The sequence below is a fragment of the Centrocercus urophasianus genome, unplaced genomic scaffold, assembly GCF_019232065.1.
Source record: "Centrocercus urophasianus isolate 14NV4802_14NV808 unplaced genomic scaffold, USGS_Curo_1.0 seq_12, whole genome shotgun sequence".
NCBI classification, from domain to species: domain Eukaryota; kingdom Metazoa; phylum Chordata; class Aves; order Galliformes; family Phasianidae; genus Centrocercus; species Centrocercus urophasianus.
The window spans coordinates 32,445,198-32,457,566 of record NW_024884364.1 but is presented as its reverse complement, the minus strand read 5'-3'; the positions used below and the strand labels follow the sequence as shown (position 1 = coordinate 32,457,566).

General features: G+C 44.8%; 1 protein-coding gene across 1 annotated transcript in view; it reads right to left on the bottom strand.

Moving 5' to 3' along the window:
* BACE2 (beta-secretase 2) overlaps positions 1 to 10,258 on the bottom strand; it is a 57,514-nt gene extending 47,256 nt beyond the window's left edge. The window contains exon 1 of the mRNA XM_042810264.1: positions 9,947 to 10,258. Coding sequence (XP_042666198.1) covers positions 9,947 to 10,258 — 312 coding nt within the window. The remainder of the gene's footprint in view (positions 1 to 9,946) is intronic.
* Positions 10,259 to 12,369: the final 2,111 nt, after the last annotated feature.

The window sequence follows — 12,369 nt, the reverse complement described above, 5'->3', positions numbered from 1 at the left end:
CTCCCCCTGTCAGTTCACTCCTGTAGCTACACGACTCTCTTCAGGTTTTTTTTCTCCCTGTCAAGATGTTAGTTTCAGAGACGGGTGTTTGTTAGCAAAGGTTTTCCAAAGCCTGAAGAGCTGCACAAGGAAAGGTGAAGGAAGGACAAGCCAGACACATCAGGCTGAGTTGTTCTCCCCGAGCAGGCTGCCCTCACCCAGGTGCTGTACCCACACAGTATAGCTGCTCACTGTAACTTTCTTCCAGCTGTACCTAAGGACTCCTACAGAAAGGTCTCACTCACATCTTTTCTATGCTTTTCATAGTGCAGGACATTGAATGCCTATACAGTATATTCCACCCATTCCCCTAAAACACTGTAACAAAATCATAGCAGAGAAGCATCATTTTTCTTAAAGCAATCTTCATCTTCACACCACAACAGTGAAATATATCTTTCCAAAACACTAAAACCAATGGACACGACTACACGAGAATGCCCACCTCACTGCTCTTGTGGAATTTACGGTTGTGAAAGCAGCCTCTGCCTTCTGAAGGCCAGAAAACTAGGCTAGCCGGTGGTCATGCACTGGCATTCCTGAATTAGCCAGGATCATGGGACACAGGGAGATCCATACATGAACACCCTCCTGGAAACACTCACTATGCAGCTCCCTATATTTCAAGTCATAACCTATGCTATAAAAATGTCACAACTTGTTCCTCAGGATGGGACTTCCAACACTGCTCCATTTTGTTCAGCCTAGGAAAACTTCTACAGTATGGCCAGATAGGGATGTTTCCGCCTAGAGAGATAACCACCATCACTTAATTTTACACAGCCACTGGGTTGTTGCTATATCAATGACAAGGGACAGGACTGGATCATCTGCTGCGGTCAAGAAGAAAAGAGGGAAGACATCACACCAGGTCCAGCTGCGACAAACAGAAGGACTGCAATTTGGCTATTCAGACTGCATTCACTGCTACAAAAGCTGTGCCACATCTCTGGAGAAAGCTATTGGGTCAAACTGCTGACCATTGCTCTGTGCTGCCTTGATCAGCCATGGGAATGTATGCAAGTAGCCCGGGGAATGTACACATGCAGCTTCAGGTCTCTGAGCACAAACAAGGTGACTCAACTCTATTGTTTTTACTACCCTGGTAATTATTACAGGGAATGCAAGTAATGGTAGCCTTCTGCTCCCCATTCCACCTGACCTATTTAGGGTATTATCATGAGCAGAATTTGATTGTTATCACGGGTATTTACTGGAATCATACAGTGGACTTCAAAGGCATACACAAAAAGCAGCTTTCCAAGTCATAAGACTGGGAAGGACTGTTTGATTGAAAATAAAATAAAAGAAAAAGCTTATAAGTCATGTCACAACAAAGTTTGATTTATTAAAAATGATTACGATATTTTTATTCGTATTTATTCTAACACTATAACTTAAAAATTCAGAAGGGCAATTTGAAAAGCAGACGTGATTTTCAAGTGAAATAAGATATGATTTTTTATTTTGAAAAAAAATAATAATAAAACAGCAGTATTACTCCCCTTGCTCCTGGTCTCATTTATTTCTCTCTTTCCTTCTCAAACATGCACACTTTACTCTCTTTACTCTGGCTAATTCTGTGGAGGCAGCAGCTCTGGGAAATGAACTAGCTTTGCCTGTGGCTCATACATCGTTACAATTGTTAACTAAGTTCTACTATAAAAATCTTTATTACACAGGAGAACACAGAGGCATGCAAGAACACAGCTTTATTTTCAGATACCAGGCTGAGTTTTTAGGGCAGGAAGTTAAAATACTTTTTATTCTCTCAGGCTTACAAAGGCTGCTTCACATAGAGAGGTTCCTGCTACCCTTCCAAATATCAACCTGTATGAAGGAGTAAACTATGCTCTGCTTCAGCCAGAGGCTAATATCCACTGTGTGATGATGGTACCTCAGGAACCACAGTCGCCCATGTCCTGCCTGGAATGGCTCTCTCAAAGCTTTGCAGCATGCAGTCACTCTGCTGCTCGTGCTGAAGCTTGGGGTGCTCAGACCAGTAGAGCACTGAAAGTATGACTAATAAATGGAAAACACTGTAGGGCATACCTGAAGTGAACAAAGTTCCTAAATCCGAATAAAAATGCAGATGGTATTATTGGTATTTGATCATTTGCCAAGACAAGCCTAGCTTAAACAATAAACAGTACTAATGAAAGTTAACTTTAGCTGAAATTTGTAACACACTCCAGCATTTATAACTAAGGCTGCTGAGAAACTTTCCGATTTTGTTTTCCATACATTATTTATTTCAGCAGTCTAAATGCAAAAAACTGGCACTCTGGATCGTGTGAAATGTTCTGCGTTATTCCCTGAAGGACTATGCATCTGTGAAGTAATGAGAAGATTATTCTGTGACAGATAAACTGAAGCAGTGTGACTTCATTAGATGTTACCTTGCTACAGCATTTCTCAGACTTTTTCAAAGTGTGACCACTTTTGGACTACTCTGTCATATCTGCAACCTTAGAGTGTGGGAGAAGAAAAATGAATGAATGAATAAATAAAAATCTCTTTAGTCACAGGAAAACATCAGCAGGACTGATAAATCAGTTTCTGACATGTCCCAACTCCCTCTCACTTGCGGCAGACACCTAGCACCTTCCATGAAGGAAAACACGGGGCTTTCCATACTGTGCTCAAGCAGCCTGATAACACTGCACTAAATAACTTCCAAAAGGGTACAGCGTGCTCTGTCTTGAAAAGATGTTACAACTACCAATATTTTATGTTGCAAAGGCTGACAGACATTCTGCATGAGCAGGCTGATAATTTTCAAAGTTATGATTCTAATGGAGTAGGAAAAAAAAAGAGAGAGAGGAATAAAAACCTCCCCCTCAAGATTTCACAGTCGAAGTTGCAATCTAGAAAAACAAATCTGCAGTTGAACTGTTCATTTTCTTTTCTAATACCACATAAAATGACTTCAGGGAACAGAGGGAGACTGGGACCACCCTTCCATATGACTGCCTTCTAGGTAACCCTTTTGTTTCCTTAAAAGCCCCATATAGCCCATAGGCTGACCTGGCATGAAGCAAGAGGCAAAGTGAGGTATGGTGTGGCAGCAGAATGAGAAAGAAGAGCCTAGGTGGGAAGAAAACCTTCTCACTTGGCCTTGCTGCAGTGCTGAAGGTAGGCTTCACTGCACAGCAGGCCCTGAGGCACTGCCTGCAGCCCGCTCACAAGGCAGATCCACAAACAAATATCAGAAGGAATTACCTAAGAGAGAGCTGCCAAAACAGCCTGATTACTTTCTCCCTGTCAAATGGCAGGAGTTGGCCTTTCCTGAGAAAAGGTTTATGTTCTGGCCCTCAAGTGCAAAGGTTACTCTTGGCTCCTGAGTTGGCTTTTTCTTCCAAAAAGAAAATAGATCCCTAGGAACCAATGGGTGTCTTTAAATAGGAGCTTCCCAAGTGTTACTGCAGCATTAATAACCTTCCTCTTTAAATTAAAACTGGACTATCAATGACTTTGAGACACTTTCTCTGAATGCATGTAGCATAACTTAACAGCAGTTTTTGCTAGTAACTAGGTGCAAAAATACACCAAACATAAAGCCAAATAAAGCCAACTAATTTTAGTACACACAAGCTGTGCAAAGATGACAAAAATCTACAAGTAATTTACTTTTCATGATTTAAAATTACTAGTAAGCAGTAACAGGATTGTAGAGTGCAATTACTGTCCTCACAGATTCTCTTCAAGAGCCTCTTAATTATGACACATTAATTGCATTCCATGAATTCTAATTTTCACTTGTTTAAGATTTTTTCCAGCTCACTTATTTTCCTCAGATTCCCTCTCCACTGTATTCCACAGGCTTTACCTATTCGAGGATGTCTCTTATAAAAAAAGTAATGAATCAGTCCCACAATACTCCTCATACAGTAGCAGTGAGAGGTCCAACTGGCCAAAGTTTCCTCTCATGAGTGTCTATGATGTAGACATGCACAGAAAAAAAAAAAAGGAGACATATTCGGCTAACGTATAATTTTAAAACTAGAAGTTTCATGTGCAAAATGCCACAGATAAAATAGATTTTAGTCCTGGGCTATTTAAGTGCTTTGAAGGATGCTGAGCTAACAGATACAGATTCAGATTTAAAACTCTTTATTTCTACAGCAGTCTGGTATCTGTACAATATGCATACCATTTGCTTCACAAGCTCACATTTACATAGCAAAATGAGGCTAAAAAGTAGTAGGATGTACGACAGTTCCATCAGTGGTAGGGAAAAAAAAAATTCCTTTTTCTCAGGCAGCTCAGTACTACCTCTTTTACTTTGAAAACCTGATTTCAAGTCCTAATCTGAACATAAATTAAAGCAACAAGTTCCTTCACTTATTAACATAAATTCTGATCAATTCTATATTTTACAACAAGTTAGAAAAGGGAGAGAAGAACGTTTGATTCAGACTGGGGAAGCATATATGCCGGGCTATGTAACTATCTCAGTTTCCTTTTTCAAATGTACTTACACTTGACAACAACCAGGTAACATTTTGGGTCACAACTTCACCTACAATAACTGAGACATTTTCTAAGATAATGAAACACGGACACCAAACAGAGCAGTTAACATTCACAAAGAGTCAAAGTCATGAGTTTCCTTTAAAAAATTAAACACCACTGCAAAGTACAGTCATCTTTAAATTGATCTTGCCAGATAATATCCCTGGAGCTCAGAAACCTCTGGTTAGAGCTTTATATATATATATATATATATATATATTCCTCCCTTAATAATCCCAAATTCCACATGGGTTTTCTTTTGTACCCTGTCTTTTTTCCTTCTTTTATTTATTTATTTATTTATTTTGTATCACTCCTGCTCCAAATCCCAAGTACTGCTTCACTGCTTCATAATAGGCAACACTGTTCTTTGTACACATTCTAGTTTGTTTTTTCTAAATTTAACTTAATGCTTTTGCTCTGGTAGGGGATGAAATACATGCTTGGGGCAGTAAAAAGTATGAACCTGCCACCTTCTGCCACGTCACTGATCTTCACAGCCACCCTTCTGCCCCAACTGCCCAGGAACAGCAACTGTGTTTGCTATGACCAGGGACACTGGATAACATATTCTAGCATTGCTCTGAAGTTAAGCACCTTTCAGAAAAGCGTCCTGCGAAAAGCAGGTGGGGCTCTAATCCAACCTATTTGTGCTGGCACATAGAATCATTTCAGCTGGAAGAATCCTTTAAAGGCCATCTGGTCTAACTCCCCTGCAATGAACGAGGACACCTACAGCTACATCAGGTTGCTCAGAGCCTTGTCCAGCCTGACCTTGAGTGTCTCCAGAGATGGGGCATCCACTGCCTCTTTGGGCAACTTGTGCCAGCGCTTCATTACTCTTATTGAAAAAAAAAAACCCAAAACTTTCCTTATATCCAGTCTAAATCTTGCCTTGCTTTTCAGTTTGAAACCATTTCCTTTTGTCCTGTCACAGCACACCCTGCTAAAGAATTCGTCCTTAAGCACATCCTGAGGAACTAGCCTCTTCCATTCAGTGACACTGCACATAGACATTACAGGCCATGATGAGCCTCTCAAAACAAACCAAGGCAAAGCCTTGCTACAAAGTACTCCCTGTGCTATGTTCTACTAAGGCCACTACATTGTCGTTAACTCATGATTTGGGCTGCTTTTATAATACCGGCTCTAACTATTTCCATGCAGTCAACCTGGAAGGGTTGATTTTGTATAAAGGAGGTGCTGGAATGCAGATTTGTAAAGGAAGGGACAGTTTTGTCACCTAAAATCTGGTATTCTTGTTTACTTTTGTTTTGACCAAAAATATTTTACAGCCCAGCACATTATATCAGAGTATCAGCCCTGTCTCTTGTAACTTTCAGGTCTTTGCCTTTTTTATTTTGCTGGTACTCAACAGCAACAAAAAAATCTACCCAACTCATCATGTAACAGCAGTACGCTGCATCTCCACAGTACTTCCAGCAGAGGGATCTGAAAGAATTTTGTGCTGCCACCTTAAAATACTCAATACGTCACATCACTCATCTTCATTCCATTTTTCATCTTCCATAAAAAGCTCAAAAATATATTTTTGAGATCCACGTAACTGCTACAAAACAAAAGAAGGGGAAAGAAATGAGAGACTTGAGCTGGAACTTGCCTTCTAGTATTTGAACCTGGTAGGATCATATTTTCAAAATTTCTCTTTGTATCTAGTAGGAAGGTGAACTCCTTTTAAACAAAATGAAGAAAACAAAGCTTAGCTTCTTGGGGAATGACACAGTTGCAGAAATCAGGCACTTATCACTTAACATAGCAAAACTATTGAAGTGATGAAATTACAAGAGCAGCTGAATCTTTCCTCACAATATTCACCCCGAGTATGAAAGCTATCAACAATTAAGGAAGAATGGCTGCATGTTCAGAAATTGCTAATGTGTGCGTTCATCACCTTCAAAGTTTCAAGCTATAAATTATAAAAGTCTGTGATACACTTGAGATATTTAATACATATCTTTCTTTTCTTTAATAACTGGAATAAATTGAGTGAAAGACAACCTCCCATTGATTATGTGGAAATTGAAGTCCGCATTTTGCAGCAAAGACCACTGGACCCAACATGTTCACCAGCAAAGTTCAGAGGAGAGGTTTTTGCTCACCCCCTGCACAGAACAAACTGCTATTAGTAGGAACAATAAACAAAATCTCTTTGTACATAGAATGAGAAGTCTAAATTTCAGGGTTGAGAAAGGGTTTGCGTATTCAGAGCACAAATCAGATCCTACCATGGTTTCAATACCCACTAATCAAACCATAGCTACAGGACTCTGAGCTTTCAAGTGGTGCATGTCAAGCCTCCCTTTGCAACGAATTTGAAGGTATAATATTTGTATGATCTCAACAAAAGCACAATTTGGAAACACAGCAAGACTGACAGGACTGCCACTACTTCATATAATAAAGACTAACATAACAGGTGGAATGAGACAACAGTACTCTATTTGCTAAGATTTAATATGGTCCAGATGGACTTCAAAAAAGCTGTGAAGAACATGGGGTGCTTTCAGAGTTTGACTGTTTCACTGGTCAAAGGCTTCTAAGAGTAGCAAAATTAATATCAACAGAACTACAAAGAAGATAGTGAACAAATGCCTGAATGATCTTTGATTCAGTTCTGCACAGTGCTTATAATCTCAAGGCGGGCAAAATAATAAAAGGCAGAGCAGAGGAATTCCATCAGATTATTTAAAGAAATAAAAAGTGAGAGCAGTGTACACAGTTCATATTGGACTCTTGCCTCTTCATATTTAAATCTAGCATTGGAAAAAGTGCACCTATACAGGTGTAAAGCACATAAGCCATCAGAAATAAGAGGCTATACACTCATGATGCAAGAGACAAATACATCACACTCTTCAATGCAAAACAATATAAAACCTTTTTTTCTTTTTCAGCTTTCACATAATCCTAGAGATTAGGATGTAGAAGAGATGTGTGTGTACTAATGAAAATTAATGCAGGCAATGAGAACCATTGGTGATCTGCTAGCTAATCTGGAGATCTGCCATGTATAGTAAAATTGGAAATGGTCAGAAATACTTTCACTGCAAATACTTTACAAAATTGGACTGACTACACTCAAATTTTCTCTCTTGGAAAAAAAAAATTGACTTCACACAACTGCTCTATTTTTATATTGGCAGAACAAGTATTTCAGAACTGCCATTGTGAAGCTCAGTTCTGTTCTGTTTATCTGCTGTATGACAAATCAGACTTGGAACGAAAGCCAAATTGTGTGCCTTAAATGACCTGAAAATATAAGTTCTTTCATAGCAGCTTCCTTCCAAGAACAGAAATTAGAAAAGAAAAATTTCTACAAATGCAGTTAAGTAGTAATACAAGTTCAAGAATGCTAAAGTCTCCTGTGAAACTAATGTTTACCCCCATACTGGCACAGCAGGCTTTCAACACTAAACACAAAGCTAGCAACAGCCTTATAACTGCAACATTAAATCTTGTGCCTTTTTTCACAGCCTGCTATCTGGTCTTGATATGCTCCTGCCTTGTTTGCATTCCCCCCCCTCACTAAGATGCTGTGCAGAGAGTAGCCTTGCTCCCTGGTCATTCTGCTCATTTCTACACAGCTCTTCCTCACTGGCAGGATTCCTCTTCATCGATGGCAAAGCATTGGAGCAGCGATGCCGTGTGTGTCTTGGCTCAGAAGGGGACTGAATGAGGAAGGGAATTAGCTTTGGGAAAGTCCCACGTCAGGGGGTCATAGAAGGGAGGTGTTCAAGGTATACACTCTAGCTTGCCATGTGTGGCAAAGTCAGGCTGGGAGGAACCTTTAAATTAGCCTAAGACATCTCTTCTTTCCTACCCAATCACGGTCCCCTGTGACTCCAGCAACTGCCTGCCCATGGAGTTTGACGTGATCCCAGCATTTGGCAGTACCAAGACACTTGCTTTCAGTGCCAGCACTGTGAGAGACGCAAGTGGAAGTGTACTGCAGCAGATCTATTGCTCATTGTAGAGCAGAAAAGCAACAAGCACATTCATGGTCTTTAAGTCTTCCACTTTCAAGTAGGGAACAAGATAACAAATTCTTACCCAAAGTAGCAAATACATTTTAACTGCACTCTGCTCCATCACTACATCCTGGGGTCTGACATTCTAGAAGTGCATCTATAACGTTATGGCAACCATGGTGGGCCTGCTCACATGATTACAACTTATTATGTGTTAGCCAAACCAGGAGAGATCCTTTAAATAATTAACCTTGAAAGAACTCAGAACTTGGTTCAAAATGATGAAAGCTTTGCAACTGGAGTTTTTTTCCAGGTGGAAAAATCAGCAAGGCACGTTTGCATGGCATGCAGTGCAAGTAATACTTGGCTGTTAGTGTAAGTGAAGTCTCCAGGCATACTGAGGGCAGACCTCTAGTTACATTATCAAGAACCTGTCACATTTTTCCTTTTCCAATTTCTTTCCCTTTCAAGATCCCCCTAGATATGCAAGATGACATCTTTTGCATTCACCCTTTCTGCCTGAAATTATTTTTTAATTTAAGACACACAGAATTGGATTATTAGTCCAATTCAACCTGGTATCTTGATGCTGGCAGAAAACAATATTGAACATCCCTCCGAGGAATGAAGACCATGCAATGCCACACTCTCAGAGCTCATAAAAAACACAGCATACACTGTGGAGGAGGGATTATTTCTGTCCTCTGTGGCTAACAGGCCACCCCTGGGTACCTCAGACCTGGTTAGCTCCTTCTTAACCCCATTTATTGACTGTAAAACAAGAGACTCATTCCTAAATATCGAGCTCGCTATCAAACACTTCAATTACAGTTACATCCAGGTGTAACAAAAATCCCACAGAAGCCCCCAAAAACGTGCTATCTACACATTCTCTGCAGGCTGGGCGTTCTGGCATTCCCTGCCTCCTGGCTACAGAGAACAGCCAAAGAAGAACAGAGATTTTTGTGTACACGGGGAACGCCAGGGCTCGGCCTCAGAGAGCAAGCTCCGGGTCGGTGAAGGGGGGGAAGGGTGGAAGCCCCGCGGGCTGCCAGGAAACGGCCCCTCTCAGCTGACAGTCATCCTCCAGCCCCTCCGCAGCCCGGCCGTCTCGTGACGCGGCCGCGAGAAAACTTCGGGCGCTGCGGGGCGGGGAGGGGAAGGAGGGCGCGAGGAAACTTCGGGCTCCCTCCGATCCCCGCACGCCGCGGCGGCTCTCCTGAAGCGGTGGTGGGGCGCAGTTCAGCGGGGGATTCTGAGCGGACCCTCCGGGCTCGGCTGCAAAGTTGCGCCGTGCCCGGCATCGAGACAAAGTTGCGTTGGAGCGAGCACGGCGGAGCCCGGCTGCCGAGATGCTTGCTCTCCCCCATATCGCTCCCCGCTGCCCCCCGCCTCTCTCCTACCGCCTGCGGCGGGGTCCCGATCAGCATCTCCAGGTAGTATCCTCTGCCGGAGTCCCCCTGCAGATTCTCCACCATGGCCAAAAAGTTGAGGCTGCCCGCGGGGTCGGAGGCCAAGGCCAGGCCGCCCACCTCGTCCTGGGCGTCCCGCTGCCCTCCTCCGGCGCTCCCCGGTCTCAGCGGCAGCGGGGCGGCCGACGAGGCGCGGGGAGCGGCGGGCTGGGACACGCGGAGCGGCAGCGAGAAGAAGGCCCGGCTGAGCCCCGCTGCGCCGGCCAGCAGCAGGAGGAGGCTGGGAGCCGCCGGAGCGGCCATCCCGGCGGCACGTCCCGGCTGCGGCGGCTCGGGCGGGAGGCAGCGGCCGCCTGGCTGCCGGGCTGGCGGAGGAGGAGGAGGAGGAGGAAGGCGGGAGCGGCTTCCCCACGCCCCGGCTCCATCTCCCCCCTCCCCCCGCGCCGAGCTCCTCCTCGTTCCCTCCGCACGGCCCCGATGCCCGCGCTCGGCCGGACGAGTTGCGCTCCTCCCCGCGGCGGCGGAGAAAGTTGTGTCGGCGCGGTGTGTCCGGCGGAGAGGAAACTTTCCGAGAGCCCCGAAGGGGCGGCAGCGGGGGCGGTGGGATCGGCATCGCCGCCCCGCCGGGCCGCGCCGTCGCCATCTCTCTGTGACCGCGTGTCCTGTCCGTGTGTGTGTGGAAATTCATCTGCTGCATTAACGGCGTGTTGTCATAAGAGCGGGGCATGACTGGCGTCCGCTTATTAAAAAGGCTGCGAGGCTCTAAATGTCTTCATCATGCACGGAATTAATAACAGCAGTCGAGTGTGGCCTTTCAGAGGATGAGAACACTTAGGATGAAATTAGCCTCTGCGTCTCTGGAGTAATGGCACTGTGAGGCTGGGTGCTGCAGAAGCCTTTAGATGTGGCATTAAGCCAATCTAAGCCGACTTGCTTTTTTGGTCTCTGCACCCCTCAGCTGCCCCACTTTCTCTGCAGGAAATAAGTGATGCCTGCCCAGCCTCAGCCAGGTGTACCTCGGAGTGCCGCAGTGCAAAAAGGACATAAAGCTATTAGATAGTGTCCAAAGAAGGGCTATGAAGTTGGTGAAGAGGCAAGGTGTGCGAGGAACAGCTGAGGCCCCTCGCTGTGCTCAGCGCAGAGCAGAGGAGCTGAGGGGAGGCCTGATGGCGGCTGCAGCTCCTCCCAGGGAGCGGAGGGGCAGCGCTGAGCTCTGCTCTGTGTGACAGCGACAGGGCCCGAGGGAACGGCATGGAGCATGGAGGAGACAGGTGGAGGGACTAGGGAAAGGGTCTGCACCAGGGGGCGGTGGGCATGGAATGGACTGCACGGGGCTGTGGGCATGGGCCCTCAGTGCCAGAGTTCAGGAAGTGTTTGGACAGAACTCACAGACATAGGGTTTGGATTTCAGGATTTGGATTTGGTGATCTTTGTGGGTCCTTTCCAATATGGGATTTTCTCTGATTCTCTGACATGCTGTCCTTAGCAAACCCTCAGCAGCCACCTGTTTTATCCTTGAATATATACCCACTCCATATTGCATGCATGAAGATCTGCTATAGCAAGCAGCAGGAGTTCCTGAGGGGCAAGAATCCTCCAAAGGATTTCCAAGTGTTTCACAGCTATTGAGTAAAGTTTCCTTCGAGGCAGGCAATGTCTGTTCTTGCTCCCAGGAAGCCTGAGCAAACTCTTTGCTGGAAGGTTGCTTAGGTGAGGCTGTTGATCATAGGTATTGCCAGAGTTGCTTGGGGACAATACTCTGAAAGAAAATTGAAGCCCACCTGCTCTCGCTGAAGGAAAAGAGGTGCTTTCACTTTTTTTCATTGATGTATTCAGCACTTTGGCTTGTCATTCAAATCCTCGAGCCCTTCCCCTCACTTTGTAACCACTCCCTTAGATCATTTCAGTGTTTCTCGCACATCACAGCACAGAGTGGGTGCAGTCCCTGGCATCCATGGGGAGGAGGAACGCTTTGCTGTGCTTTCAGCCATGATTTTCTGGAGGTGGGAATTGAGCAGCAGGATTGTCCTGATGGAGAACTTGGGTAGAAGACAAGGATAAAGGTTGCATTCACATTATTTTACTTGTAGGAAACGCATAGGTGTAACTGTGCAAACCCTGCACCTGCCAGGTGGCAGGAAGCTTTCTCTTTTCCTGACAAGAGAATGGTGAAAGATTGCAGCCCTACTTTGAGCAGCCTGGGCTGCCTGGGGCAGAGGAGCTGGGAAGTGCGGCTTTGGAGGCTGGCAACCAAACACCTGCGGGAGCGGTAGTTTGGCTCACAACAGTGGTTATCTCCTGGGTGCTCTGTATTGGCTTTTGGGGGGGGTAGGTGGAACTGAGCAGGGGCAGGCAGTGCTGCACAACCTGTGTCGTCAGTGCTGCAGCTGAAGGATGGTTAAGGCTCTTTGTGG